This window comes from Canis lupus, chromosome 13 (genome assembly GCF_048164855.1).
Source record: "Canis lupus baileyi chromosome 13, mCanLup2.hap1, whole genome shotgun sequence".
Classification (NCBI taxonomy): Eukaryota; Metazoa; Chordata; class Mammalia; order Carnivora; family Canidae; genus Canis; species Canis lupus.
In genome coordinates, this window is record NC_132850.1 from 37,262,857 (window position 1) to 37,290,584 (window position 27,728).

The 27,728-nt window shown below is 45.5% G+C and overlaps 2 protein-coding genes across 3 annotated transcripts in view; one reads left to right on the forward strand and one right to left on the reverse strand.

Annotated features, from left to right (window-relative positions):
* ELK3 (ETS transcription factor ELK3) overlaps positions 1-24,054 on the forward strand; it is a 64,362-nt gene extending 40,308 nt beyond the window's left edge. Inside the window, exons 3-6 of one of the 2 annotated variants that reach the window (XM_072773176.1) lie at positions 7,557-8,336; positions 15,509-15,631; positions 17,094-17,153; positions 21,521-24,054. In XM_072773176.1, the coding sequence (XP_072629277.1) occupies positions 7,557-8,336; positions 15,509-15,631; positions 17,094-17,141 (951 nt within the window). In that variant the 3' untranslated portion in view covers positions 17,142-17,153; positions 21,521-24,054. The remainder of the gene's footprint in view (positions 1-7,556; positions 8,337-15,508; positions 15,632-17,093; positions 17,154-21,520) is intronic. The other variant, XM_072773175.1, reaches the window with a different exon arrangement.
* Positions 22,755-27,728, reverse strand: part of CDK17 (cyclin dependent kinase 17) — a 120,408-nt gene continuing 115,434 nt past the window's right edge. The window contains exon 17 of the mRNA XM_072773173.1: positions 22,755-26,895. Within this exon, the coding sequence (XP_072629274.1) occupies positions 26,888-26,895 (8 nt within the window). The 3' untranslated portion in view covers positions 22,755-26,887. The remainder of the gene's footprint in view (positions 26,896-27,728) is intronic.

Genomic DNA, 27,728 nt, shown 5'->3' on the forward strand with positions numbered 1-27,728 from the left:
TTTTATTATACATCTTTGGAGATTAACTTTTTCTTCTTTTATTTAATATATATTATATATATTATACATATATAGTTATTCTGCTAAAATAACAGAAGCATTCCATGAGTACAGGTGATGTTCTTTTTAAGGCATAGGGCAATGTTAGCGATATATTGTCCTCTAAAATAGCTACGTGGTCTTCCACTGTAAGGCCCTCCCTTTATGTAACCAACCCCGTGGGACAGGAAATTAGATCTAACCTCCCCATCAGCAGCCTTGACTTCTTCATCTTTAGAATGGGTTCCCAGAGCTCATCTTGCCTGCAGGTGGCTGTGCAAGCATAGCACACTGTAGGCGCTCAGAAACATTGGCTTCTTTCCTTGGCTCCTTCTGGCCACAGGTTCCTTTCACGTTAGGGTCTCTACTGTGGTGAGACAAATGTGCTCAAAGCAGGTCCATCCTTCCTCCCCTGCCTGGGGATCTCGGTGACAGGAGCCCAGGGCCAGCAGCCTGCGTTGCCTGCTTCCCTCCTGCCCTGCGAGGCCAGGGGGAGTGGAGGGGATCAGCTGGGGGTCTGGGTAGTGTCCCCTGCACCTGCCGCCTTCCTGCCAAAGCCACTGTGGCCTTCTGGGCGGGACACCCAGATTTCATGTCTGCTGCCCCCGGGGCTGGTCCCCCACTCCCCGAGCCCTGAATTAATCGGAGTGTGCGAGGTGTCCTTCGAGGCACATGGCAGGCATTGCCATGCGAGGCGTGATATACTGAACGCCTGGTGTCTATTTTTTGTCTGAACCCAACTAAATAAAACATCATGTTTCCCCTGTTGGTCGAGATATATAAACCAGATGTGATTCTGTCTGCCATACGCCCCAGCCTGGTACCCAGGACTGTGGACACAGAAGGGGAGATACGCACAGTCTCTAGGAGGTTTGATGTTGACTACTCATTTGTCCCTGGAGTGGCTAGAGGGTGGATTTTTTTTAAAGATTTTATTTATTCATGAGAGACACACAGAGAGAGGCAGACATGGAGGCAGAGGGAGAAGCAGGCTCCCTGTGGGGACCCTGATGCGGGACTCGATCCCAGGAAGGGATCACGGCCTGAGCTGAAAGCAGATGCTCAGCCACTGAGCCACCCAGGTGCCCCTAGAGAGTGGATTTTGTGTGTGGTTTTGTTTTTGCTTAGATGGGATGATAAAAGTAGTAGCAGCAGCAGTAGTAGTAGTAGTAGTAATAATAATAATAATAATAATAATAATAATAATACTGTTGTGTATTGTGGGCTCGTCATGTGTGGCTGTCTCAGGTATGCTGCTGTAAGCTTTATATGGATTACCTCATTCAATCCCATGAGGCAGGTGGTAGACCAGTCCCCATTTCATAGATGGGGAAACTGAGGCACGTGGCCGCCCAGAGATAGGAGTGGCAGTGGAACTCAGGCAGTTGGCTCTAGAACCACCCCTCCTAATCCCAGTGGCAGCCTTCGTGACAGAGTCAAGTGGGTATTTATGGAAGGGTCTGCACCACCCTGTCCTCTGCAGCCCTGCGCTGCCCCTGCCGCGGCCGCTGGGTGGGGAATGGGTTGGGCCGTGAGGAAGGCGCTCCTCCACCACCTTTCCTGACGTTTCTCAGTTCTGAGAACCAGAAAGGGGAGTTGCGAAATCGGAGGGCAGGAGTCCTGCAGTCCCTGGAAGGCCTCACGTGGGGGGAAGGCGAGGGCGCCTATCCAGCCGGCCGGGGGCTCCTGCCGGGCCCGGGAGCAGCCTGCGGAGAAGCCTGAGCGCTGGGAAGTCCAGTGCGTGACCTTACCTCAAAATTGGGGTGCCAGGGCAGAGCCAAGGCACGCAGCACCGATTTTGCGGAGTCCGTGTGCGGACAAGGGAAATCCAGGCTGTTAAGCCCTCCCGGGAGGAGGGGGTTGTAGGCTTCTGCCTCTGGCCGTCGGGCCGTCCGGGGTTTCCGGCTTGGCAGCGCCAACAAGGGAGCGCACGCAGTTATGCCCCGGGACGCATTCAGGTGGAGCCGCGCCGGCCTGGGGCCAGGAGGACAGCGTCTCCGGCCGAGCCTCGGCTCTCCCGCATGGGTCGGGGCTCTTCACGGTGAGGGTCCTGCAGACACGCAGCTCGCCTGGGGTACCCAGACAACGTGGGCACCCAGGAGGTAAATGGCGTTCCCCGAGCAGCCCTCCGTTGCCCGGCCCTGCGGGTCGAGGGCTCCTGTACCCAGGAGACCCGCTCCGGGTGCACCGCTCCGTGGCGGCAGTAACAAGGGCCCCATGTTTCTGCCCCGCGACCCGAGAAGGAGCCGGGTGTGTGCACACAGCTGTACGCACACCTGCGGGCACCCCTGTTTTCACCGGTAAAGCCTGCAACCTGTCCGGGTAACCGGCAGCCCTGAGTGGGGGGAGAGGTGCCCCCCCGGCCCTTGGGCCCCTGCGATCCCCGGGCGCCAGCCTGGAGGTGGCAGCGTGGGCCCCAGCTGAGGTGTCGCCGGGTTCTCCCTCGGGAGCCCCCGTCCCTGCTGCCGGGACCCTTGGCGAGGTGTCCCAGGAGGCCGCCCTGGGAGTGACACACTCGTGGTGGGACAGGACGAATAGGGAGACCGAGCCCGCATGTGGAGGGAGGCAGACGTGCGCAGCTGTTGTCAGAAGCCTCGCTGGCGAAGTCCCTGAGCTCGAGGACGCACGCAGCAGGGGTCAGGCCACCAGGTGACCGGAAGCGACACACCGTTGCGGGGCTGGGAGGAAGGGGTGAAGACGCGGACTTTCTGTAAATGCTTGGTCGCCTTTCATGGAGAGAGCCTGGCCCGACGCTCGTGTGCCTGGGCGGCCCCTCCATCCCGGCGGGGCCCTGGGACCAGGCCGCCCGTGCCAGCTTGTGGCCGCAGGGGACGTGCGCCCTCCGCGCCTCAGTCTGCCTGGCTCCCAGGCGCCGATCGTGCTAGTTCCCGCCTCTCAGAGCATTAAGTGAGGGAACGGTGGTCGGGTTCTTGGGCCACAGCCTGAGCCGTGACACGTGCTCAGCAGCTACTACCTGGGTGTCCTCCGCGAGCCCCCGGAGGGGCAGACCTGGGAGGGAACCTGCCCTCAGGGACACGGAGACCGGGGTCTGCCTGGCACCTTGTACCCCCTCTATGCCTAGCCTCGGTCCCGGGGGGTCCAGCTTGTCCAGGGAGCCACATCTGCCCCATTTCTCCTGCTGGACCACACCAGCAGGGCCCGGCCCGGTTCTTTCCAAAGGCTCCTTCCTCCTCGCGGTCAGCTCCCGGAGTCCTCTCCATCCCCGGCCCTGGGACCTGTCCCCAGAAAGCCCTGCCAGGCCCCCCGGCCGAAGCCGAGCGCGAGGTCCGTGGCCGAGGCCCCGGTGTACCCGGAGGAGGCTTGTGGCCTCGCCACCCGCGCCCTCCACTGAGGCCCGCAAGCACGTCGGGTAGACCCTGAGAGCCTTCTGCAAAGTGCAATAAGGGAAAGATGAACACTGAATGATTTCTCTTATGTGTGGGATCTAGAAAAGCAGAAATCTGGGGCACCTGGGACGCGGACTTTCGCGGTTGAGCGGCTGCCTTCAGCCCAGGGTGTGATCCCGGGGTTCCGGGATCGAGTCCCGCCTTGGGCTCCCCGCGAGGAGCCTGCTTCTCCCTCTGCCTGTGTCTCTGCCTCTTTCTGTGTGTCTCTTATGAATAAAGAAGTAAAATCTTAAGAAATAAATAAAAAAGCAGAACTCCTACAGAGAGGATAGAGTGGTGGTTGCGGGGGGCTGAGGGGCAGGGAAATGAGGAGGTGCTGGCCGAAGGTAGGAACTTCCAGCCACAGAATGAGTCCGTCCTGGAGAGGCGAGGCATGGACAGTGACTGTGTTAACGATACCGTACTGTGCACTCGTCAGCTGCCGAGAGAGTAGACCGTAAATGGGGCCGCCACCGCCGCCGCCAAATCATAATTACATGAGGTGATAATCTTATGGTGGTAAATATTTCACAGTGTACACATGCATCAAATCTTCATATTGTACATCTTAAACTAATGATGTTTTGTTTTAAATATTTTATTTATTCATGAAAGACACACAGAGAGAAGCAGAGAGACAGGCAGAGGGAGAAACAGGCTCCCCATGGGGAGCCCGAGGCAGGACTCGATCCCAAGACCCTGGGATCATGTCGAGCCAAAGGCAGACGCTCAATCACTGAGCCACCCAGGCGGCCCAAACTTCACGATGTTATATGTCAATTATCTCAGTAAAGCTGGGGGAGGAAGAAGATTCCTCATGTTCTTTTTTTTTTTTTTTTTTTTTTAAACAGCTTCATTGAGGTATAATTCACAGACCATCCCATTGACTCATGGGAGGTACACAATTAGTGGCTTTGAGTATATTTCCAGAGTGGTGCATCCAAAACCACAGTAAATTTTAGGACATTTTCCTACCCTTCCTCCCAAACCCTTACTTTTTAGTGTCATCCTCCCATAGCACCTCCAAATCCTAGGAAATGACTCTTTTGTCTCTATAGGTTTGTCTATTCTGGACATTTTATAGAAATGGAATCAGTCACGTACATGGCCTTTCTTTCACTTAACACAAGGCATTCAAGTTGCATCCACGCAGTTGCATGTGTCTGTATGTCCTTCCTTTTTATGGCTGGATGATAGCCTATGGTTTGAATATACCATATTTTGTTCATCTGTCAGTTGATAGTCATGTGAGTTCTTCCTCGTGTTCTTTTTTTTTTTTTTTTTAAGATTTTATTTATTTACTTATTTGAGAGAGCGAGAGCACACAGGTGAGCCAGGGGAGGAGTGGAGGGAGAGGGAGAGGCAGAGTCCAAGTGGAGTGTGGAGCCTGATGCGAGGCTTGATCTCACGGCCCTGAGATCATGACCTGAGCAGAAATCCACTGCTCAAGGCACCCAGGCGCCCCTTCTTTATGTGAACACATCAAAGCCCTGCTCTTTGAGACTACTTTTCAATTCCCAGTCACTTTTTCAGGAGGGAGGGGCCTTTTTGTTATTTTTATCACAGCCCCAAATTACTCCTTGGTTTGCTTATGCATATAGCCCCTGCTTGGACATTATATTCTGAATACCCAAAATAAAATTAAAGGTTAAAATTAGAGGTTTTAAAAGAAACTTTATGGGGTCTTTGGCTCAGGTCATGATCCCAGGGTCCTGGGATCCCACTCAGCAGGGAGCCTGCTTCTCCCTCTCCCTCTGCCTGCTGCTCCTCCTGCCTGTGCTCTCTCTCTGTCAAATAAATAAAATCTTTAAAAAGAAAAGAAACTTTACAAGAAGTGCCTGGAGAAATGATTGAGACCATACAGTTTCACTTTTCTTCTGTGTAATTATTTATTTTTCAATTTTTACTTATTTACAAATTTATGAAAATTAAAAACTTGTACTTTTTATAAATTTATAATAATGAATTTTATCATTTACTTCTTAATTATTTATTGATCTAATCATTCAGTCCGTTTTGATAGATGTCCAAACTGGCTGAAGACAAAATAAGGTTTTTACCTAGAGAGAGAAATATTAACGAAAACCAGAAATATGACTAAGACCCTGCCCTGAGTGGGGCGGCACCAGTGACCCTTTATTTAGCCCTGTTGTGCCAGGAGTGGACTTCCCCCAGGCCTGTTGTCTATCCACGCCCGGTGGGTGCCCACAGAGGCTGCCAAGGAGGCTGAGGTGGAACTCCTGAGTTTCTCAGATTCCTCTGAAGGTTTGTAAGCGGTTTTTGGCTTTGCTAGTGATGAGTGTGCAGTTGTGGTCAGGTGGGGGTAAATGGCACTCAGTGGGTTAAATCGCGGGCCCCAGCACCAGGATGCCGGGCCCTACAACTGTTCAGTGTTGCACCTAACGTGCTCAGGGGTGGGAGCCTCCCATAGGCTGGTGCTGAGCGAAGGTTCTCCAGGATTTGCAGTACTGGGATTTCTGGTGCTGGATGGGGACGTCGTGTGTCTCTCCTGAGGGACTCCTGCTCAGAAACCTCAGGGGCATAGTAACCGTGCCCTCCCCTCCTGACTGCTGGGTAAAGTCACCTCTGGGATTTGATGATCTGTTTAAGGAGGAAGCATGCACGTGGGCATGCTGTAAGGTAACAAGGGGGAGGTAAAAACATAATATACTTAGGTTTATGAGCCGAACCACGATCACAAAAGGAACATCAAAATTTAATTACATTTAGCCTCTGTGGTATATTGGAGAGTTGCTAAGAGAGTCGTAGAGCCTAAAAGTACTCATCACAAGGGGGAAAATGTTAAACTAGGCGCGGTGACGGATGTTAACTCGACTTGTGATCTTACGCGGAACGCCTGAAAACTGATGCGGTGTGACGTGTCAGTTGCGTTTCCATTTTGAAATTTCACCCCAACTAAGGGGTTCTTCGGCACTCTCCACCTAAATTTTTTGTGGAAATCTGAAAAAGCTTCAGAATGAGAACATCTTGGTGGTTCTTGATGCTCAGTCCCCATCTCTGAGCTTGCTGAGCTCAGGTGGTAGGTGATGTCCCCCACCCTCCAGGACGGGTGAGTATGAGAACAGGTCAGAGCTGGCGCACAACACCAGGTATGCAGTAAGTGCCCAACAGGGGTTCTAAAGTTCTCCCCTAAATGACTTTTTTTGTTTTTGTTTTTCTTTACACTGATACCCAGGTCTGTTTGCAAGGAAACATCCCAAGTCCCTTCCCCATAGGATGGCGCCGCCACTACCTCCTTTGTACCCCACAAACATCTGATAGATACTTGCTGATGTTCCGATGAAACCAACCTCAGGGACAGTTGACAGTCTTTCATACGAAGTCCATTCTCCCAAAGGGGTTCGGAAACTTTTGCAGTGATTAGTGGTGTTCATTTCTGTCCTACCGTGTGAGGGCTGGGGCCATAGCCTGAAGAGCCAGAGTTCGATACCAGCAACCAAAAATCCTGCAGGAGTGATGTAAATCTTAAAAGGAGACAAGTTGTTTTTCCCTCCAGTGGCTTTCTTGGCAGAAAATTAAAAAGGGGGAGAAAAGGTTTCACGACTTAAGAAAACATTGTGGTGGCTGCTGATAATAACTTAACATTTCTGTGACGCGGCCCAGCTTCCAGAATGCTTTCCCGTTATTATTTCGTGGAACCCTCACAGGTCCCAGAGGCAGGTCAAGGCCTCAGCACCACGGGGCGGCTGAGCCAGGGCGGCCTGTGTCACGCACCTGCCACGCGGCTTCCCGGCCTTAGTCAAGCGCTCTCAGCTGATTTTTCTTAAGTTTTCAGAGGGAGTCTCCTAATCTAGCGTGGAGGTGGCTGTGGTACCTTCCCTTTCGGATTGGTCGCCGTGCAGATGATGTGAGATGATGCAGGGCACGGCCGGCCACGTGGTATGGGCACGGCGAAGGGTGACCGCTCGGCGTTGGTTATTAGGCACGATGACCCTACGTCACCGATGACGACGGAGACGCATCATCGGCGCCACCGGCAGGGCTGCCAGGCCAGGCTGAGGCCTCCTCCCGCGGCTCCTGCCAGTGGATGCTGCCCCCATCCCCTGGCGACAAGTGTGTCCCCCCTCCCTGCTGCACTCATCTTTTCACTGTCTCCTCTTCTGTTCACAGAACATCATCAAAAAGGTGATTGGACAGAAGTTTGTGTACAAGTTTGTCTCTTTCCCGGAGATCCTGAAAATGGACCCCCACGCGGTGGAGATCAGCCGGGAGAGCCTTCTGCTGCAGGACAGCGACTGCAAGGCGCCCTCCGAGGGCCGGGAGGCCCCCAGACATGGGCTGTCAGCCCTCAAGAGCACAAGCCGCAACGAATACATCCACTCAGGCCTGTACTCATCCTTCACCATTAATTCCCTGCAGAACCCACCCGAATCCTTCAAGGCCATCAAGACGGAAAAGCTGGAGGAGCCGCCAGAAGACAGCCCTCCCGTGGAAGAAGTGAGGACTGTCATCAGGTTTGTGACCAATAAAACCGACAAGCACAGCAGCAGGCCCGTGGTGCCCCTGCCCTCCACCTCGGAGGCCTTCCTGGCCTCGCCGGCCTCAGCCAAGGTCTCCTCCTTAATGTTGCCAAATGCCGCCAGCATTTCATCCGCCTCGCCCTCCTCGTCTCGGTCCCCGTCCCTGTCCCCCAGCTCGCCCCTCCCTGCTGAACACAGAAGCCTCTTCCTGGAGGCCGCCTGCCATGACTCCGATTCCCTAGAGCCCTTGAACCTGTCATCGGGCTCCAAGACCAGGTCTCCATCTCTTCCCCCAAAGGCCAAAAAACCCAAAGGCTTGGAAATCTCCGCACCCCCGCTGGTGCTATCTGGCACCGACATCGGCTCTATCGCCCTCAACAGCCCAGCTCTCCCCTCGGGATCCCTCACCCCAGCCTTCTTCACCGCACAGGTAAGAGCCGGCCCTGCATGGGGGAGGCGCCCTGACTCGGTGGCAGAGCAGAAAGGCAGGAAAGAGCACGCAAAGCCACCTCCTCTGTCCTGCAGAATGTCATCTCAGGGCCCGCAGGCCAAAGTCACGGTGTGACTGTGAAGGGAAATTACTTTTCCATCCCCAGACCAGGGCGTCCACAGGAGAAAAGGTTCAGGGTAGTGGCTACGGTGCGACGCCTCACTGGTTTCCTGCTTCTAGTGGCTGAAAGCGACCATGCGCCCTGGCCATCGAAGCAGGTGCAAACAGTAGTTTCCCAGGGAAGGTCGAGCAGGCCAAGTGACATTTCATGAAGGCATTTGGGCTTTAGGACTGATTGATTGATTTTTTTTTAGAGGGGGTGAGAGAGGGAGATGGAGGGGCAGAGAGATAATCTTAAGCAGGCTTCACGCCGAGCGCTGAGCCTGACGTGCGGCTCGATCTCACGACCCTGAGCCGAGATCAAGAGGCGGACGCTTAACCAACCCAGCTGCCCAGGCGTCCCTGGGCTCAAGGGAATGTTTATGACGGGGTCCTCTCTGGGGCACTTGAGGAGTGGCCCTTAGCTTCTGCTAAGGAGGTCGAGGTTGATCCTGCCACTGCCGCCGGCGGCGTGGGTCTGCTCTGCCCTGCAGTCTCCGGCAAGAAAGGGAAGGCTCCCCCCCCCCCCAGCCCCGCGGGCTCCCCAGGAAGAGCGGCGCTACCCTGAGAAAACCCGGGTCCGCGTAGGGAGAGGAGAGCAGGCTGGCCCGCGGGATTAGAGATTCTCCAGGGTTACGAGCGCCCACGAGAAGGCGGCCTTTCCCTCCAAAGGCGACGGGAAGCCGCTGCTCCGGGGCGGGCGCTGGCGGGCGGACTCCCGTCCCTGCGGGTGCTGGCTCGGGCCGCGGCCCGGGGCGTGGGGCCGTGGATGCTCGTCCTCGGAGCCGCTGTCCTGCGCTGTTAACGTCGGGGTGATGCTGGGGCCTAGAGGCGGGGGCTCCTGCCGTGACCGTCCTGAGGGCCGCGGCATCGTAGGGGTTCCCGCCTGCCGGTCGCTCGCGCCCCTTTGGTTACTCTTCACGCGGGCCACCAGGTCCACGCGGTTTTGGCCCCCTGAGGTCCACGAGGCGCTGAGGCGGGGCAGCTCGGGCACACAGCTAACAGCGGTAGAGGCAAATCTGAACCCAGCTCGTCTGTTCCAGAATCCATGCTCTTCAGTAAAATGTCCTTGGCAGGAAAACACCTGGCTGTCCCTGATCGCAGCCGCCCGTGGAGTCGGCCCAACAAGCGAGGGCAGCTCTTGGCCGTTCTCCCCTCCGTGGCTGCTCCCAAACTGTGGCCCAAAGAGCCCGCGTCCATCAGGCTTGTGAGCTGGTGGTACTGAGGGAGCCGCCCCGGCCGGGAGGGCTTCGGTCTCAGGTACCGGCCCGAACGGGCATGGAGGGGTTTCTCAGGCATCATCTGATCGAACAAAACCATCCTGTGACTGGGGGCCGCTCAAGAAGTGGCTCAGAAACAGCGGTTCCTGAAGCAGCTGAGAGAAGCAACTGGAGAAGTGGGCCAGGGTGGGCCATCTGAGGATCTCCCTCCCGCGGCCTCCTTCGTGTTTACTGGTCAGGTTCAGGGAGGCCTCAAGCCAGACCGGGGCCAACCCTGATTCCCGTGTCTGCCTTCTGGGTGCGGGTAGCCTGTTTCACCATCTCTGAACCCATGCCAGTGCTGTGGTCTCAGGCGAGCAGCTCAGGCCGGCCCTGGGGTTTTGAATCTGCACTCGAGGAATTTCGGGTGGCTGTGCGCAGTGGGACTGAGGGTGGTATGGCTGGGCTGAGGGGAGCAGGGACCTGGACATGAGGTGGGGAGAGAGTGCGGGTATAACCTCAGGAGACGGGCCTAAAACAGAGGAGGGGAGAGCATAGGAAAGCTGGATGCTTTAATGGAGGGCTTGGGCCTTGGGCAGACCGTAGAGCATGGTCCTCAGCCCTGAATGGTCCAGGGCTTCCCAAGGAGAGAGAGGCTAAGGGTTAAAATCGATGATTTTACTTGAATTTGGCCAGCTCCAGAAGCCTCCAGAGATAGTTGCCTTTTGTTTGAGGATTTGTTTCTAACCCCAAAACAGCACTGTCATGGGTTCTGTTGGCGTCCACGAGAGACTAAGATTTGTGATGTCTGTTGGTACAACAAAATATTAAACTGACATCCTGATTTCCTCTTTTATTTTCTAAAGCCTGAGAAAGACTTAACTACTATCTCAAATTACCAAATCAATCTGCAAGTACTTCTGGTTGAGCTGCTCATGCACATCCTTTTTAGTCAGTAAATGGTTACTATGTTCATTTGTTCATTGGGAAGATAACTGTTAACCACCTCCTGTTTGCTAGTGATTGTGGGGTATACAGAGGCGGGCAAGATAGTTCCTGCTCTCATGAGCTTATAGCTTGCTGTCCGGTAGGTGAGGAATGTGGGGAATATAACTTGGGGGGGGGGGATGTGAAATTGCAGAGGTCCCTGAAAACTAGATAAGGAACTCAGACTTGATAGGAAACTAATAGCTTGCTGGGGTTTTAAATCAAGAAAAACAAAAATTTTTACTAATATCTTTCAACAGGTAATTATCAAGTAGTATTTACAAATCATTGCAAGAATTTCAGAAGTCCATACAGTGCCTATTTTCAAGACCATAGGACCTAGCCAAGAAAAGGCATACAGACACCCAGGAGCACAGGGCAAGAGTCAAACACATAGTGCAGAGAAGCTCACATCAGGAACAGAAGAGGGCAAAGATCATTTAGTTCATGAGAACTGAGCACATATTACATGTAAGCTGCTGTGCTTGGAGCTGGGGATACGGACATGAGTTAGTCTCTGATCATTAGGAGCTCATAACTTGCCTTAAATTGTTTAATATGCTATCCCAAATCAGTACAAAAGAAATACAAAGGAGGAAGGCATTAATTTTGCTGGGGCTGGGAAAGGATGTTGAGAGGGCTTCATGGGAGGCATGTTCACACTTGGGTCAGGTGTTGACGGATCAGTAGCAGTCCATCTGGCACATAGGGTGAGCAGGGCATTGTAGGCAGAGGAGCAGCTTGAGCCAAGCTACAAAGATGTGAAATAGCTTAGTATATTAGGGGCAGGACAGTAATTCAGTGAGGGGTGGGGAGGATAAATTCCAAAGGTGAAAGGGTCGGAGATGGGGCTGAATGACAGAGTTCTTTTAGAAATCAACCTGATGACGGAGATTGGGGTGAGGTGAGGCTGGAACCAGTCAGGATACTGTTATATTCCAGATGAAAGACAAAGAGGATCTAGATCTGAGGTGGTGGCAGTGGGAGGTGGTCCCAGGAGACAGACTGAGAGACACAGGACCTGGTGACTGAACCAAGTGTGAAGGTGGTAGGGGAGAGCCAGGAGCTGAATATGAGGAGCTTGGGAGGAAGAATAAGCTCCTGGTGAAAGGTTGGTTACAAGTTCATTTTGGGCCATGTCGAGTTCGAGAAGCCTGTAGGACATGAAGGAGCAAACATCCAGCTAGAGCTGTGGCTAAGGAGTTTGGGACTGGAGATAAAGTTAGGGAGTCACTAACATGGAAGCGTGCTTAAAATCATGGAAATGGATGAGATCACCTATGGAACAGGTCTAGCCCAGGGAAGTATGGGCTAGGTGGGCAGGGGAGTTCTGGAATGAGTGCTAAAGAACTTGTAGGTTGGAATCCTATAGTGTTCAGGACCTAGAAGCAAAGTAGGAGGGTTCATAGAGAGAAATTAAGCAGCATATGATGTCAGGTTATCGGGGAACCTAGAATTGTGGCTAAGGAATTTTTCCCCCGGAAACTGAAAGAATTTCAAGAAACATAGTATCTTAGGGTGGCTGATTTGGTGGCGGTGCTCAGAACAGATTGGAAGAGAGACCAGAGGTATGTGGGCTGGTTTAGGTGGCATTTATTGAATGCCATTTCTAAGGTGATAAGGCCGTGAATGTAGCAGGAATGGAAAGAGAGGGGGGCATAAGAGAGTCAGTTCCAAGAAGGATCCACAGGCCGTGTCCAGAGGTGGTAGCAGTGGGAAGGCATTCTGCATCTCAGGGACTAGGATGCTGGGTTGGAGACAGGGCTGTGAGTCCAGGGATCATGTCTTGTTTGATCATTGTATTTCTGGCACCCGATACCATGCACTCAGCCAGTATTTCTCGAGTGGACAAACAGGTGGTATTGTTGATAGAAATGGAGGGGTCGTAAGAAACCCTAGATTTGGAAAGAAAGGGAGAAGTTCCAGTTTGAACATGTGGGGCATTCCAAGTGGACACGTCCAACAGGTGACATGTGAGGGAATGTACCTAGAGCCCCAGCTTGCTTCAACTCATCACGTATTTAGAAACTTGATACTGTAGGAGGAATAAAGATGAGCAAGGTACCTTAAAGGTGACAGAAAGAGGTATAATAAGAATATGCAAATTACCATGCTAGGAGGCAGAAAATGTGAAGGAAAAAAATGGTTATAAAGTGTGATAAAGATTTAGGAAGAAGAGAAATGTCATATTTTGAGAGAAAAGCAGAGGAGTCTCCTTTGAGGAGGTCAAGTTTTGATGGGCAGAGGTAGGCAGAGGAGGGAGGAGGAGGGGGTCTGAGGGCCTGGCCGAGGCAGAGGGCCATGAACCAGGGCACTCGGAGGGGCATGTCTGGGCAATGCCAGCTCACCAGGTTTAGCTCAAACAGGCAGCTTTGTAGGCAACTCTGTATTGTGTGGAAGATCTGAGTTGAAAGGGATGAAATGAGATCCTGGTCGGAAGGTCTTTCCCCTTGAACATCACTGTCCTTTGCCTCGGGTCCTAGGGCATCTCCTTTCCCTGCAGCTGATGATCAGGAACTCCCGGTCTGCCGTTCAAAACGGCCCATTTGCTAAAATATTTTTTGGTGAAGGCAGAGGAAGCATGCATTTTGCTTGTGGCTTCTTTCTTTAGCCTCCAGCCCTTAGGCTCAGCCCCCCTTGCCTGACTCTAGGAGCTTGCGGAAAGAGGCCCTGAAAACACACTTTACTGCGGACTACCCAGGGTGGGCATGAATAGGGACATTCCTTAACAGAGCAACCAAATAGTTTTCTTTACAGCCACAGGATCTTCAGGGAGAACAGAGACGGGAGGGAGGAGAGCGAATGAAATCACTTCACAGTATTTATTTGCATATATTATAAAAGATATTCCAAATGTATTAAACATGCAAAACAGAGGACTACTGTATTCTGAGTACATCCTGTATCCCTTAGAAACAGATGTGCAAACATCTCACATCCAGACCTGGGTACATATTTTAGACTAAAATAAAAATTCTACACTTCATGTATTGCTCACAGGATGAAAAAGGAGGGGATGTTTATTTATGGCCATGAATAAGAGAAAGATGTTTTGTAGTCTAGAAGACTTAGGTCTCTTTTTTTTTTTTTTTTTTAAGACTTAGGTCTCTTAAGAGCTTTGGGACCTCCCCGTTGGCAGGTAAAGTGGGAGACCCTGAACACCCTGGTTTTTGAATGTTAATGTGGCGTGCTGTGGTTAGAATCTGATTCCGGAGTAATGTGCAAACACGGTAGTTCTCTCATGACCTGGGCTTGTGGACTTGAGCCTAATATGAACGAGAGGAGCCTTGACGGTACCGACTGACCTGACTGGTCTCAGAATGCTGAGTACTTCTGGGTTAGACATTGAGGATTTCTCCCATGAACACATGAGATTCACTAAGGAGGCCGGGTACACTTGTAATGAACACTTCTGGAGCATTTGCTCTGTGCCGGGCACGTATGAAGAGCTTATTTCATCTTCCCAGCAATCCTGTATCGTAGGTGTCTTTTTCCTCCCCATTTTTTAGCTTTGGAAACCGAGGGATAGAGAGGTTACGCAGGTCAGGAGTGGTGGTCCTGAGGTCGGAACCCTGACAGAGCCCGTGCTGAACCATTAGGTCGTAGTCATCAGCCCAGATGGCCCGGTATCTTTGTGAAACTGCCTTGGATTAGAAGTGGGAAGCTTATCCAAAACATGTATTTATCCTAGTAACCCCACAGGTCATTTCATGTGTAGGAAATGCTGTGGAACCAACGACTCAAATGACTTGGTATAAATCAGTTTACCTTTCAGCACCTTCACAGTTTGAGAACCTTTGGATGTTTGTCTCCTTTTCGCTGAACAGAGCGGACCTTTCAACTTAGGTTTATGCCAAGAGTTCTCGATAATTAACGAAGCTGCTGAGGCCAATTCTAGGAAAAAATAACACTTCAGCATCCAATGTGATGCAATCTGCAATGCTGGCGCCTGTGCTGTGGTTCTTCTTACACAAAGCACCTTATTGACATCACAAAACCACTGAGGGGGCTCTTTCTAGTCAGCAAAGGTGCAAAACCACCATGGGCCAGGGAGTTTGCCTCAGCTGAGAATAAAAGCCATGCAGACATACCAGCTGGAGCGAGTTGTTTCTTCTGTGCTCTAGCTAGCTTGCAGGCCAGGACCCCTGCTGTGTGTGTGCAAGCAAAGGCAGTCCTTGGCGCTCTCCTGGGAAACCCCACAGTTTTGGCTTTACACGCAATCTAACAAAGAATTTTTTCCTCTTCCAAATCATTGCCAGGGAGATGAATTCTCATCAGCCCCACATCCGGAGTGCAATCTGGAAAACCCAGTTCAGAACTTTTGAAGAAGCTGCTAACAGGGTATTTTAACAACAGATCCTAAAATCTTAAAGGGCCAATGATACCCACAAAAGTGAAGCTTGAGAGGCCCTTTTAAAAATGTGTTTGTAATGGATGTCCACTGTAGGAAAATATAGATTAAAAAAATTAATAAAGCCCCTTCATGGAATCTCATTTTGTATACACTAGATCTTGTTTAATGTGGGAACGGAAACAAATTGAAGAAACCATCTGGACAAAAGTTGCTCTGAACTTGAGTCTTATAACTAGACTGTTTAGGGAAGGTAACTCGTCCATACTCTTCTCCTTTATGAAATTGCTAATACAATAGCACTGAAGAAAATTCAACTGTGTGCAGCCTTGCAGAAATAACGTAGTTGTCAGATTTTCCTAAAACGGGAAGGCTTGTTTCTTGGTTCATGGCTAGTGTGCCTGGCCACACTGCTGATCAGGGCCAGAGTCAGGTGACACCTTTATCACAATCTGTGTGTGTGCTTTCTTTCCCAGACACCAAATGGATTGCTCCTGACCCCGAGTCCACTGCTATCCAGCATACATTTCTGGAGCAGCCTTAGTCCCGTTGCTCCACTGAGTCCTGCCCGGTTGCAAGGGCCAAACACGCTGTTCCAGGTGAGCATTTAGAAATCAACGTTTAAACATCAAGCTTCTAAGGGATGTTTCCCCAGTAAATCCTGCAAAGGTAACAAGAGTTCTGCCCTACGTTTGGTTAAAATGGTAAGCTTCCAAAGGGAGTGCATGAGGCTGCAAAAGCCAGCCTTCAACAGCAGACATTTTCACTGAGGCAGAGGTGGCACATCATGTCAGATATCCACAAATAGAACAATTAATTCTTGAAGTGTTTGGGTATTTTCACGGACTATGAAAACTGGAAATTTATTAAGGAAAAGGGACTTTAAAAGAATTAAGCCATATACTGACATCACTTGAAATAGACTGAAAAACAGTAAGGCATGTCTCCACACTGTTAACAGAAAAGCTATCTGTATAATCCTGTGAACCATAATCAAGTTTTCCTTGTTCCATTGTAAGAAAGGAGCACTCAGGGCATTTGGTTAAAAACTAAGTCTTAGCTGTTTTATCTTGCACAAGTCCCGTTACTAGGTAGACACACTTATTATTCATTCATACACTAGAATCTTGCGATAGCACTGCCTGCGATCATGTGGTAATCAGTATTTCCTCCTTGAGACTCTAAGACTGTTCTTCACAAAGAGATTACTAAGAGAATAATAGAAACGGTACTAGGAACAAGAGTGAAGCAAAGCTGGGGGCAAGTGAAAACCCCCTCAAACTCTAGCCTGTCTCACTTGAATCCCGTGCCTGCCCCCCAGTGCGGCTCACCCAAGCTAGTCGTAGTTCTTTTGCTTCTGTTGCATCTAGCACTGACCACTCTGTGTTATGATTGCCTGCTCACCTGGCAATCAATCTCCCCCACTAGACTGTGGGCCCCCGAGGGGCCAGAACTGCATCTTGTTTATTATGGTGCCCTCCCCACCCCATGTCTGGCATATTGCGTGGCACACAAATGATGCTTAGTAATTACCACTGAGCAGATACCTAAGAATTCACCAAGAAATTGGGACACCAGGCCGGCTCAGTTTGTAAAGCATGGGATTCTTGATCACAGGGTCAGGAGTTTGAGCCCCACATTTGGTATAAGGGTTACTTAAAAGAGAGTAAGAAATGTCTGACTTAAGTGTTAAAAAGATCAGGTCTCTGTGTTTTGAGTTGGTCATTTTGTTTGTCCTCCCTGCCAGGAGCAATACATGCTGGGATTTAAGGTCTCAGAAGAAGGGTGGAGCTAAAGAGGTTTTGACTGCTACCTTGCTTCTCTGGTTTCCTAGTAAGGTTGAGGTAGGATATGACTGTACATCTCTAGGTAATCAGGTTTCTCTCCTGGCCTATCATCACAAGAAAACTGAGCTATGGTCAAACACAGCCAACATGTGGATGCTTAGCCCTTTGAACTCAGGCAGGGAAACAAACTAGAACCAGTGAACAAATGTAGTACTGGGAAAGTTCTAGATTAGTAGTGTTTTGGTGGAGAGCTGAAAGACCTTATTTCCTCCAGGTATTCAGATTGGAGCAGCAGTACTTCCGCATCAGAGCTGCTGAGTAGAGCATGTGTAGGGTAAGCTCCATGGACACAGGGACTGCAGTAGTACTCTGGTCCTAGACTCTAGCAAGGCCTCTGTAGGATTCTCTGGGTATTTGTGAATAATGAATGGATTCTCACTGCCCCTCTTACTGGGAATTCTTCAACTGACTGGTCAGGCCTTGGGGATCTCCAGGGAAGCCATGGAGGGAACTGTTGTTAGGGAGTTCTTTGGGATCCCTTGCCCTAGATGCTAAGCCTCTTCCAGCCCATCACTTCTAGCAGTAGCAGTGGCTGGTGAACATAGCATTTCCACACATTTGCAGGCTATTCGGAGCTCTGGGTGTTGGATCCACGTACCCCTTTCTCTTCAGTCACTGTTGTAGACTAGTGGCTCTTGAAGATTAATGTGCAACAGAATCAGCTTGGATGGTATGTTTAAAAAGATTTTGCTGGGCTCCAACCCCAGAGTTTCTGATTTAGAAGGTAGGTGTGGGACGTGGCCTGATTATGACATCTTTTCAAGATCCTAGTGATGCTGCTGCTCCAGGAATCCACTATGAGAACCATAGCAGACCAATGGTTCCTAATTTATAACTGGAATTCTGCAGAAGAAATTGCTGCATTTTTTAATTTCACAAAATGTACCGATTACCAGAAGCATTCAAAAACCATAAATGGGAGGTAGGAATGGGGAATACAATCATGTTTAGATCGTTGGCAGGGCCTTCTGCCCTCTTTATGTGACTGGGTCCATAAAACTAAAGAAAAACTTTGTACTTTTAAGACTATTACTCTTCCTATAAGAGTAGTTGTGAAAGAACTTGAAGTTAGCAGTTTTTTAAAACATAGAGGAACGAACATTCGAAATTCAGATTATCAGCAGTGCCCCTTTTATAAACTATTAATTTTCTTCAAAGTAAACCTTTCATATATATGTATTGGAGCACGAAAAGAAGTACACTTGGGCTACAATAAGTGTTAAATGATGTTTGGCAAATTTCCTGTTTTAAGGGAAGGAGAGAAAAGGTATTGGCCTTTCTGGAAGAGGTATATTTAAAAATGAGATTGGGGGATCCCTGGGTGGCGCAGCGGTTTAGCGCCTGCCTTTGGCCCAGGGCGTGATCCTGGAGACCCGGGATTGAATCCCACGTCGGGCTCCCAGTGCATGGAGCCTGCTTCTCCCTCTGCCTATGTCTCTGCCTCTCTCTCTCACTGTGTGCCTATCATAAATAAATAAAATAAAATAATTTAAAAAAATAAAAATAAAAAAGAATAAAAATGAGATTGGTCTGAACAATTTGGCATTTTGAGCTTATCTACAAGATGTCTGTTCCATTTTTGAAACCAATTTTGATGAAATTTGGCATCAATACAGATATCTTGAAACAAGGCAGAATTAAGTTTTCAATTGAGAATGTTTTCTGGGTGTTGTAATTCGAATCTAACCCAGAAAATATTTGCAGTGCTGTTACCAGGGATTGTAGGGAAATATACAATATGGAACTAATTGATCTATAAGCAAAACATTATAGGAACCCAATAGGCCTAGTTTTCTAGCTGGGGACTAGATGAAGGCTCCAGGGAAGAACTGGCACCTGAGCTGGGACATTAAGACAGGATTTTGGCAGAGAGAAAAGCACCTTCTAGATAATGTACATGATTTGGATATGCAGGTACACAGTCTGTTCAGGAAGGGACTGGGTGATTAGAAAAGCACCTGTGAGCCTTGAATAGTATGTCCACCGTATTCTCTTAATTGATAACCATGGAAAACTTTCTTAGCTGGAGATAAATAGTATAATATCTGTTTTTGTTTTTGTTTTAAAGATTTTTGAGAGAAGACAAGGGAGGTGATGGAGGGGGGAAGGTAAAGGGAGAGAAGCAGGCTCCTGTGCCAGCAGGGAGGCTGACCTGGGGCTTGATCCCAGGACTCTGAGATCACGACCTGAGCAGAAGGCAGATGCTTAATCAACTGAGCCACCTAGGCACCCCTAAAATCTCTATTTTAGGAAGATATTGTTGATCCCAGTGTGGAAGAAGGACTGAAGAGAAAGGAGGAAGTGTAGGGTGCAGAAGGTATGAGGAATATTTATACTACTGCGAATACTGAGGGGAAAATCATCTTCTAGAATAGTAGAAATAGGAATATATTTAAAAGACATTCCAGAGGTAAAATTGAGACTTTTAGTTTGGTTTGAGGAGATTAGGAAGAGGCAAAAGACTTATGTGATTAAAAGATTGAACAATGTCTAGAATACATTAGCTCTCACTCATAGCATTTCCAAAGCACTTTTTATGGCTTCTCAAATACAGCTGATCCTTGAACAATATGGAGGTAGTTGACTACACCCCTTACAGTTGAAAACCCATGTTTAACTTCTGACTCTTCAAAGCCTTAATTACTAATATCAGAAAGATTTCTGGTCAATATTAGGCTAACAGGGATGCCTGGGTGGCTCCGCGGTTGAGTGTCTGCCTTTGGCTCAGGGCATGATCCCAGAGTCCCAGGATCGAGTGCCATATGGGGTTCCTTGCATGGAGCCTGCTTCTCCCTCTGCCTGTGTCTCTGCCTCTCTCTCTGTCTCTCATGAATAAATAAATAAAATCTTAAAAAAAAAAAAGATAAGGAAACTAAGGCTCAGAGACGTTGCTCAATTTACCCCAGATCACACGACATTAAGTGGCAGAGCCCTGATTCAAGTTTAGGGTCATATATCTATCACCACTCTCACTGACTTAAGAGTGAACATGGAATAACAGGTTTTTGGTGAAGACGCATTGATGGGGATGTCTGACACACAGGATAGGATTGCTGAGTCCAATATAGGAGAAAGGAAGCTGGGAACAGAAGTTTAGGAGGAATGTTGCAACTGAAACAATTGGACGTGGGGAGTCAATAAAGATGAAACATGCCAGAAAAGCCAAAGCCAAACTACAACTGCTTGTATAGAAATAAAGAGCAGAGGGCAGACATCAAGAATATACATTTTAAAAACAGTAGTATTAACAAAATCTAAAGGTGATTCTTTTGAAAACACCAATAAGATGGACAAAAAACAAAAAGAAAAAGATTGCAAATAAGATAAGAGAATGAAAATTCAAAGCCTGTTCTTCATCCTGAGTTCACTCTTAAGTCAATGGGGATAGTAATTAGGAGCATGGATCTTAATATATTGTTAATGAACAGTATGCAAACAGATTTGATAACCCAGTTGAAATGGATAAAATTCTACAAGCAGCTAAAATTCCAAAGTGTCAGAAAAGAAACAAAAGCCTTGAATATGCCAGTGACCCTCAAAGAAACTGAAATCGTATTTAAAGAGCACATCCACAGCAAGCCCTGCCAAAAAACAAGTTGGACAGTTTGGTACAAAAGCGCAGTATCTTTCAGAGTTTAAAACTTGGCTTTACTACTTACTAGTCTTTAACCAATCCAAACTTATTTGAACTCTGTTTTCTCTCCTATAAAATGGAGATGACCAAATTTACTTTACAGGCTCCTAAATACCAACTGAAATGACAACCATTGATAAACTGTAAGGCACTAGACATTAGGTTATTGAAATAGTTTGAAAATATACATTTTATATTTAATGTACTTCTAACTTGTGCTAGGCTCTATAGTTTGATATTTAGTGTTGAAATTTAATATTAACTTTTCCAGAATAAACAGAAATTTAACTAGAAGATAGCCCAGGAGATCATTTTGACATCTATCATCTAGACAACGAAAATCTAGTTGTGAATATAATATATTAAAAGGAGGCCCTTAATTATTCTTACTCAGTTGGGAGTGTAGCAGTGGTATTTCTCTTAGACCTGAGAGTTATCCTGTTTATCATCTTAGTTACCAACAATATGGAAATTAACTTTACTCTGTTTTGTTACTTAAGGGTGATCTATGAAGTTTGATATTATTTATCATGTAATTAAAAAATACTTCCTCAGTTCCAAAATATATTCTTGCTTTCCAAATCTTTTAAGGTAAAACATTCTTCATTTTTAACAGAACTGAGAAAGCATCTTTATAGTACTCTGGAAAAACAAGGGCCATTTTCAAAATATAGTATTAGAAATTTTACACGTGAATCAGGAGAGTCAGTTGTCTGTGGTTTTTAAAATTACTTTAAGGCAAATCAGCATCCTAAGTAGCTTGAAGCCTTTTAAAAGGAGTATTAGAACATGCTTTAGCACCATGTATACATTTTTTTTTTTTCTAGTGGCCTAGGCATATAAAACAGGGACGTTTTCTGGGCCTTATCCCTTTTTTGCTGTATGTAATCTTGATCTCATTCTGTAAAAATAGTCCTAGCTATGCTCTGTTTCAGAATGTAAAGAACTCAAGTTTATCCCAATGGGTCTGCAATAATAATTTAAAAAAATCTTCTGTTTCCTTACAGTTTCCAACACTGCTTAACGGCCACATGCCAGTGCCAATCCCCAGTCTGGATAGAGCTGCTTCTCCAGTACTGCTTTCTTCGAACTCTCAGAAATCCTGATGACATCTGCCCACAATTAAAGACTTATTAACTGATGAAAATAAAATTTGTCCCCATGGGCTAGTTTACCTGTGTCATGAGAAGGACGTTGTGAAACCCTCTGTTAATTTGGTTTGCACTTTTCATAACATGGATGGTCTAGATTTATGTTAGCATTTTTAAAACTTTTTTTATATTCAAGTATATATGAAGATCTGTTTGGCATTAAGTGATTTTTAATGTTTTTGTTTTTATATTCTCTTATCTCTTAAGTACTGAACACTGTTGACAGTGAAGAACTTTTCTTAATGGTTTTCAGTGTAACTAATAAGGATGTGAAGCTTTATTTTCTCTAATTCCGCATATGCTGAACTATGCTTATAGACACTATAACCAGCTGTGCCTTCCTTTGCATTTAGTTTTATGTAAATGGTTTATATATTTTTTAGTATTAAGAGAAAATGTTTGAAAGACAAATTAGTATCAAACAGCTCTCTAGTAGAATCATTATTTTTCATAAGTAGGCAATATGAAAGCATATTCATATTTTTCTTTTTCGCTTTCAATTGTATAAGAATTGCCTTAGAACCTCTTTTGAACTGAAATTCAGCAAATGTTCAATTTAATGTTTTTATAAAAGAAACTAAGCCATATCTAGAAAATAAACATTCATAAAAGAAAATGTTCTAAAGTGCATTTTTTTTTAAAGTGCATTTTTTAAAGAATGAACTTTGAAAGCCTAGCCACCAAGTAGTTTAGAATCTTTTAGGCTCCTCCCAAACAAAAACCTGAGATGGAAATCTATCACTCTACCATGCCCCTTGGAATATCTCCTATGTAAGCATGTTCTTATTTCAAAAAATTACTTGTGCTTCTCCCAGTTTTCCATAATCACACCCGATACATTTCCTGTATCGTTGTAAGTTAGGGTTGCTCTAAAACCCTAGAACTCTTAACATGTAAACATCTTATGCTTTGAAGAGGCTCACAGACTGGTGATGAATGCAAGAATTTTGTAACATCTGGTAGCTTCAGGTGTATAAGGCATAGCCTTATTTGTGGAAACTGAGAGGTAGGATACACTGCTTATGTATTACTAAAGTTTATGGTGAGAATGAAGGAAATTGGATATAAGAAAATATAAAATTCTTCAGGAATCTCATTGTAGAACTGAACTAACAACCTGGAGCACTCAGCAGTAAATTCTTTTTTTTTTTTTTCCCAGCAGTAAATTCTTTTGTGTAGGGTAGAGCAGTGATAACAGAAACATCAGCAGGTGCCACTCTAAGGCATTGTTCTGTACATGAAGTATGAAAGTTCTAATGTGAAGAGAACTGCAAAGTGCCCAGGGCTTTCAAGATCAGATTATCATCCTCAAATATAAGAGTAACAAGGCAATCTGAAATGTGGCTGAATGACTCCAAAGTAAGGGTTAAATGACAAGATTATGAAAAAGGGTAAAAAAATAAAGCTTATAAAAACATATTTTTTAAATTTTCAAAAAATCTAAGAACTGTTATCCTTAAAATCTTGAGATTTTCAATTCTGTGTATGGGGATGTATATACATCTCTAACATAATTGGAATATAAAGTAAATTATAAAATCCAGACACTACTGTCACTCCCTCATAAGCTAAGGCTAATTCTGTACTCAAAAGAGCTGGTCCAGGGAACTGATATTTACCTGACCTGAAACGTTAAAGGTTTCACCAGTTTCCAGATAAGGCAACTGGAAGTTGCCTAAGGCCACACAGCTCATTAAAGGTAAAACAATGATTGGTGCTTAGTCCAGTTCTGTTTCCCATACCTAGCTGTAACTTCTGGCCCAAAACTGTAAGGTAGAAAAAAACAGGTAAAGATAGAACATTAAAAAAAAAAAAAAAATTGTAAGAGAAGAATATACCCCAAATGTAAGATTCTTACAGAGAAACCAATGCCAGTTAATCAATGTCCAAAAATCTCAACCCAAAACGTATATGCTGATTAGAAATGCCCAAATGACTCTAAATCTGATCCTTGTATTTCCTTCCTTGAAATACATGTAATGATAGAATACATGTATGATAGAATGTATGATTAACATACATTCTAGCTGTTTATTAAAAATGGAAAAACGCCATGATTTTTATGGATCAAAAAACTTATCATGACACAAATACAGAACTGGAGATACTAAAGTATAACCCTTCTAGCTCTGCCTCATTCTCTGTGTGTCTTAACAATTATTTTAGTCAGAAAATAGGTTTCAAAGGACATATTAAATCACCTTTTTCCCTTTTTATATGTCTGCTTGATCAGTGTTAAACTGCTATGGCTAAGGTTTTATAGAACTATAACCTAAACGTTGTTTTCTTTGTACACCTCTTTTCTATGAGTGCATATCTTCATTCACTTTCATATATGTATCAATTTTACTGTTATATTATTTTTGTTCAATAAATACTTTGTGATAAAAGTGTGAGGAAGCAAGTGGGTTGGTTTACTTCCATTTACTTGGGATGATCCAAATTTTACTTTGTGTGGGTACAAGTTGGAAAATAAGTGTTGTCATCTAGCCTTAAATAGGATACATCATAACATGCTATTGTATATAATATAATCTGCTTTAAAGAGATATTTAAGGAAACAGAATTATTGAGGTTGACTTAGGAGAGGGGTTGGGGGAGAACAGGTTTGAAAAGTGTCCTCTAATCTTTTAAACTTTAAGGTTTACCAATCATTCTATATTGGTGAGGAAAAAAAGAACAAATTATCATTTACTCTTTTAGCTGCAACTAATACCATAGTCAGTGGTGAAAGACTGAAAGTGTTTTGCCTTACCATAAAGAACATGTTGCCAATTCTACTTCAACACAGGACTGAAAGTCCTAACCAAAGTAATTAGGCAAAAAAAATAAATCCGTATTATAGAGGAAGTAAAGCTATCTTGATTCATGATGACCTGATCTTATATGTGGAAAAACTTAAAGAATCCACACACAAAAAAGAGTTAATACACGAAGTCAGCAAAATTATAGGATACAAAATCAAGACACAAAAATCATTTGTCTTTCTACACACTAGCAAATGAAAAACAAAAAAAATAATTAAAAAAATAATTCCATCTACAGTGACATCGAAAAGAATAAAATACTAAGGAATGAACTTAATCAAGGAAGCACAGGACTTACACACTGAAAAGCTACAAAACATTACTAAAAGAAATGAAAGCTATCCTGTGTTCATGGACTCGAAAACTTAAGATCACAATACTCGCAAAGTGATCTACCAATTCAATCCAATTCCTATCACAATCCCAATGGTATATTTCCTGGGAAACAGAAAAACCCCATCCTAAAATTTATTTTTTTCATTTTTTTAAAGATTTATTTATTTATTTTTGATAGAGAGAGAGAGAGAGAGAGAGAGAGAAAGAGAGAGGCAGAGACACAGGAGGAGGGAGAAGCAGGCTCCATGCTGGAAGCCTGACGTGGAACTCAATCCCGGGACTCCAGGATCGCGCCCTGGACCAAAGGCAGGTGCTAAACCGCTGAGCCACCCAGGGATCCCCCATCCTAAAATTTAAATGGAATTTCAAGGGACCCTGAATAGCCAAAACAATCTTGAAAAAAAGAACAAAGTTGGAGAACTCACTTCTTAATTTCAAAATCTAGAAAGCTACAAGTAACCAAAACATTGTGGTACTGGCAGAAAGACAGAGATGTAGACCAATAAAACAGAACCAAGAGCCCCCAAAATAGACTCTCACACTTATGGCCAATTAATTTAACAAGGGTGTCAAGGCAATTTAATGGGAAGAGTGCAGTCTTTTTAACAAATAGTTCTGGGAAAACTAGACATTCCCGTGCAATGTATAGATCCTCATTTTACACCACAAAAATTAACTCAAAATGGATCACAGTTTTACATGGAAGCAATAACAAAACTCCTAAAACAGGGCAAAATATTCATGACCTTAAATTTGGCAGCAGTTTCTTAAATATGCCACCATGAGAAGTAAAAAAAACAAAAACCACCAAATATGTCATTAAAAAGAAAAATTTTACATATTAAAAAAACACCATCAAGAAAGTAAAAGACAACCCACAGAATGGAAAAAATAAGTGCAAGTCATATACCTCATATGAGTCTACTATCTAGAATACATAAAGACAAGTGCCTGGGTGACACAGGTAAGCATCTGACTTGATTTCAGGTCAGGTCATGATCTCAGGTTCGTGAGATTGAGCCCCTCACTAGGCTGCATGCTCAGCAGGGAATCTACTGGGAAATTCTTAAAAAAGAAAAGAAAAAAAAATTAAACAACTATAGCTTAAATGACTTAACTCAACAACAACTTAAAAATGGGCAAAGGACTTGAATAGACTCTTCTCTAAACCAGATAAAACAAATGGTGAATAAGCACGTGATGCTCAACATCCTACTCACTTGGTTAATACAAATCAAAAGCACAATGAGGGACGCCTGGGTGGCTCAGGGGTTGAGCACCTCCCTTCAGCTCAGGGCATGATCCTGGAGTCCCGGGATAGAGTCCCAGGATCGAGTCCCACATCGGGCTCCCTGCATGGAGCCTGCTTTCTCTCTCTGTGTCTCTCATGAACAAATAAAATCTTAAAACAAACAACACAATGAGATACCATGTCATATGTATTAAAATGAATATAATTTTTTTAAAAAGAAAAATAAGTGTTGGCAAGGATGAAAATTAGAACTCTCAGACATTATTACTGGGAATGTAAAATGGTGCAATCGCCATGGACAATCATTTGATGGTTTCTCAAAAAGGTAAACAGATTTAAAAAACCCAGCAATGCAAATCCTAGGCATACAAACTCAAAGAATTGAAAACAAGGACCCACACAGATGCTTGTACACCCATGGTCATAACAGCATTATTCACAAAAGCCAAAAAGAGGGAAAAAGCTAGTGTGAAATCAATGGATATTTAAACAAAATGTTAAAGAGTATTATTTCAGCCATGAGAATAAAATTCTGACACATGCTACAACATGGATGAAAGCTGAAAACATCATTTTAAGTAAATGAAATAAGCCAGACACCCAAGGACAATCATGCTATGACTCTACGTATATGAAATATCTACAATAGGCAAATTCAGACACAGAAAGTACAGGCATACAAGGGGTGCCTGGCTGGCTCAGTCGGAAAGGTATGCGACTCAATCTCAGGGTTGTGATTTCAAGCCTCATGTGGGTGTAGAGATATACTTAATAAATGAAAATTTAAAAAAATTACAGGCATACCTTGGAGATATTGCAGGTTCAGTTTCAGACCACTGCAATAAAGCAAATACCACAATGAGGCGAGTCAAGTGCATTTCTTGGCTTTCTAGTGCATATAAAAATTATGCTATACTGCAGGCTAATAAGTGTGCAATAGCATTATGTCTAATAAAGTACATATTTTTGTTAAAAAACACTTTGTTAAAAAAAATGATAACCCATCTGAGATTTAAATGTGTCATGGTCCTTTTACTCTTGGAGAGTCTTGCCTTCATGTTGATTGCTGCTGACTGAGCAGGGTGGTGGTTGCTTGTAGAAGGCTGGAGTGGCTGTGGCAATTTCTTAAAATAAGACAACAATGAAGTCTGCTGCAACAATGGAAGGGTCCTTTCATGCTGTTTGATAGCATTTACCCATAGAACTTATTTCAAAATTGGAGTACTCTTAAACCCTGATGTTTTACCAACTAAGTTTATGTGATGATATTCTAAATCCTTTGTTGTCATTTCAACAATCTTCATGGCATCTTCACCAGGAGTTGATTGCATCTCAAGAAACCACTGTTCATCCCTAAGAAGTAACTTCTCATCATTAAAAGTTTTATCATGGAAGTGCAGTAATTCAGCCACATTTTCAGGGTCCACTTCTAATTCTAGTTCCCTTGCTACATCCACCACATCTGCAGTTACTTCTTCCGCTGAAGTCTTGAAATCAGCTTCTTCCAAACTCCTGTTAATGTTGATATTCTGACCTCTCCCCATGATTCATACATGTTCTTAATGGCACCTAGAATGGTGAATCCTTTCCAAAAGGTTTTTGATTTGCTTTGCCCAGATTCATCAGAGGAATCACTATGGCAGCTATAGCCTTATGAGACTTATTTCTT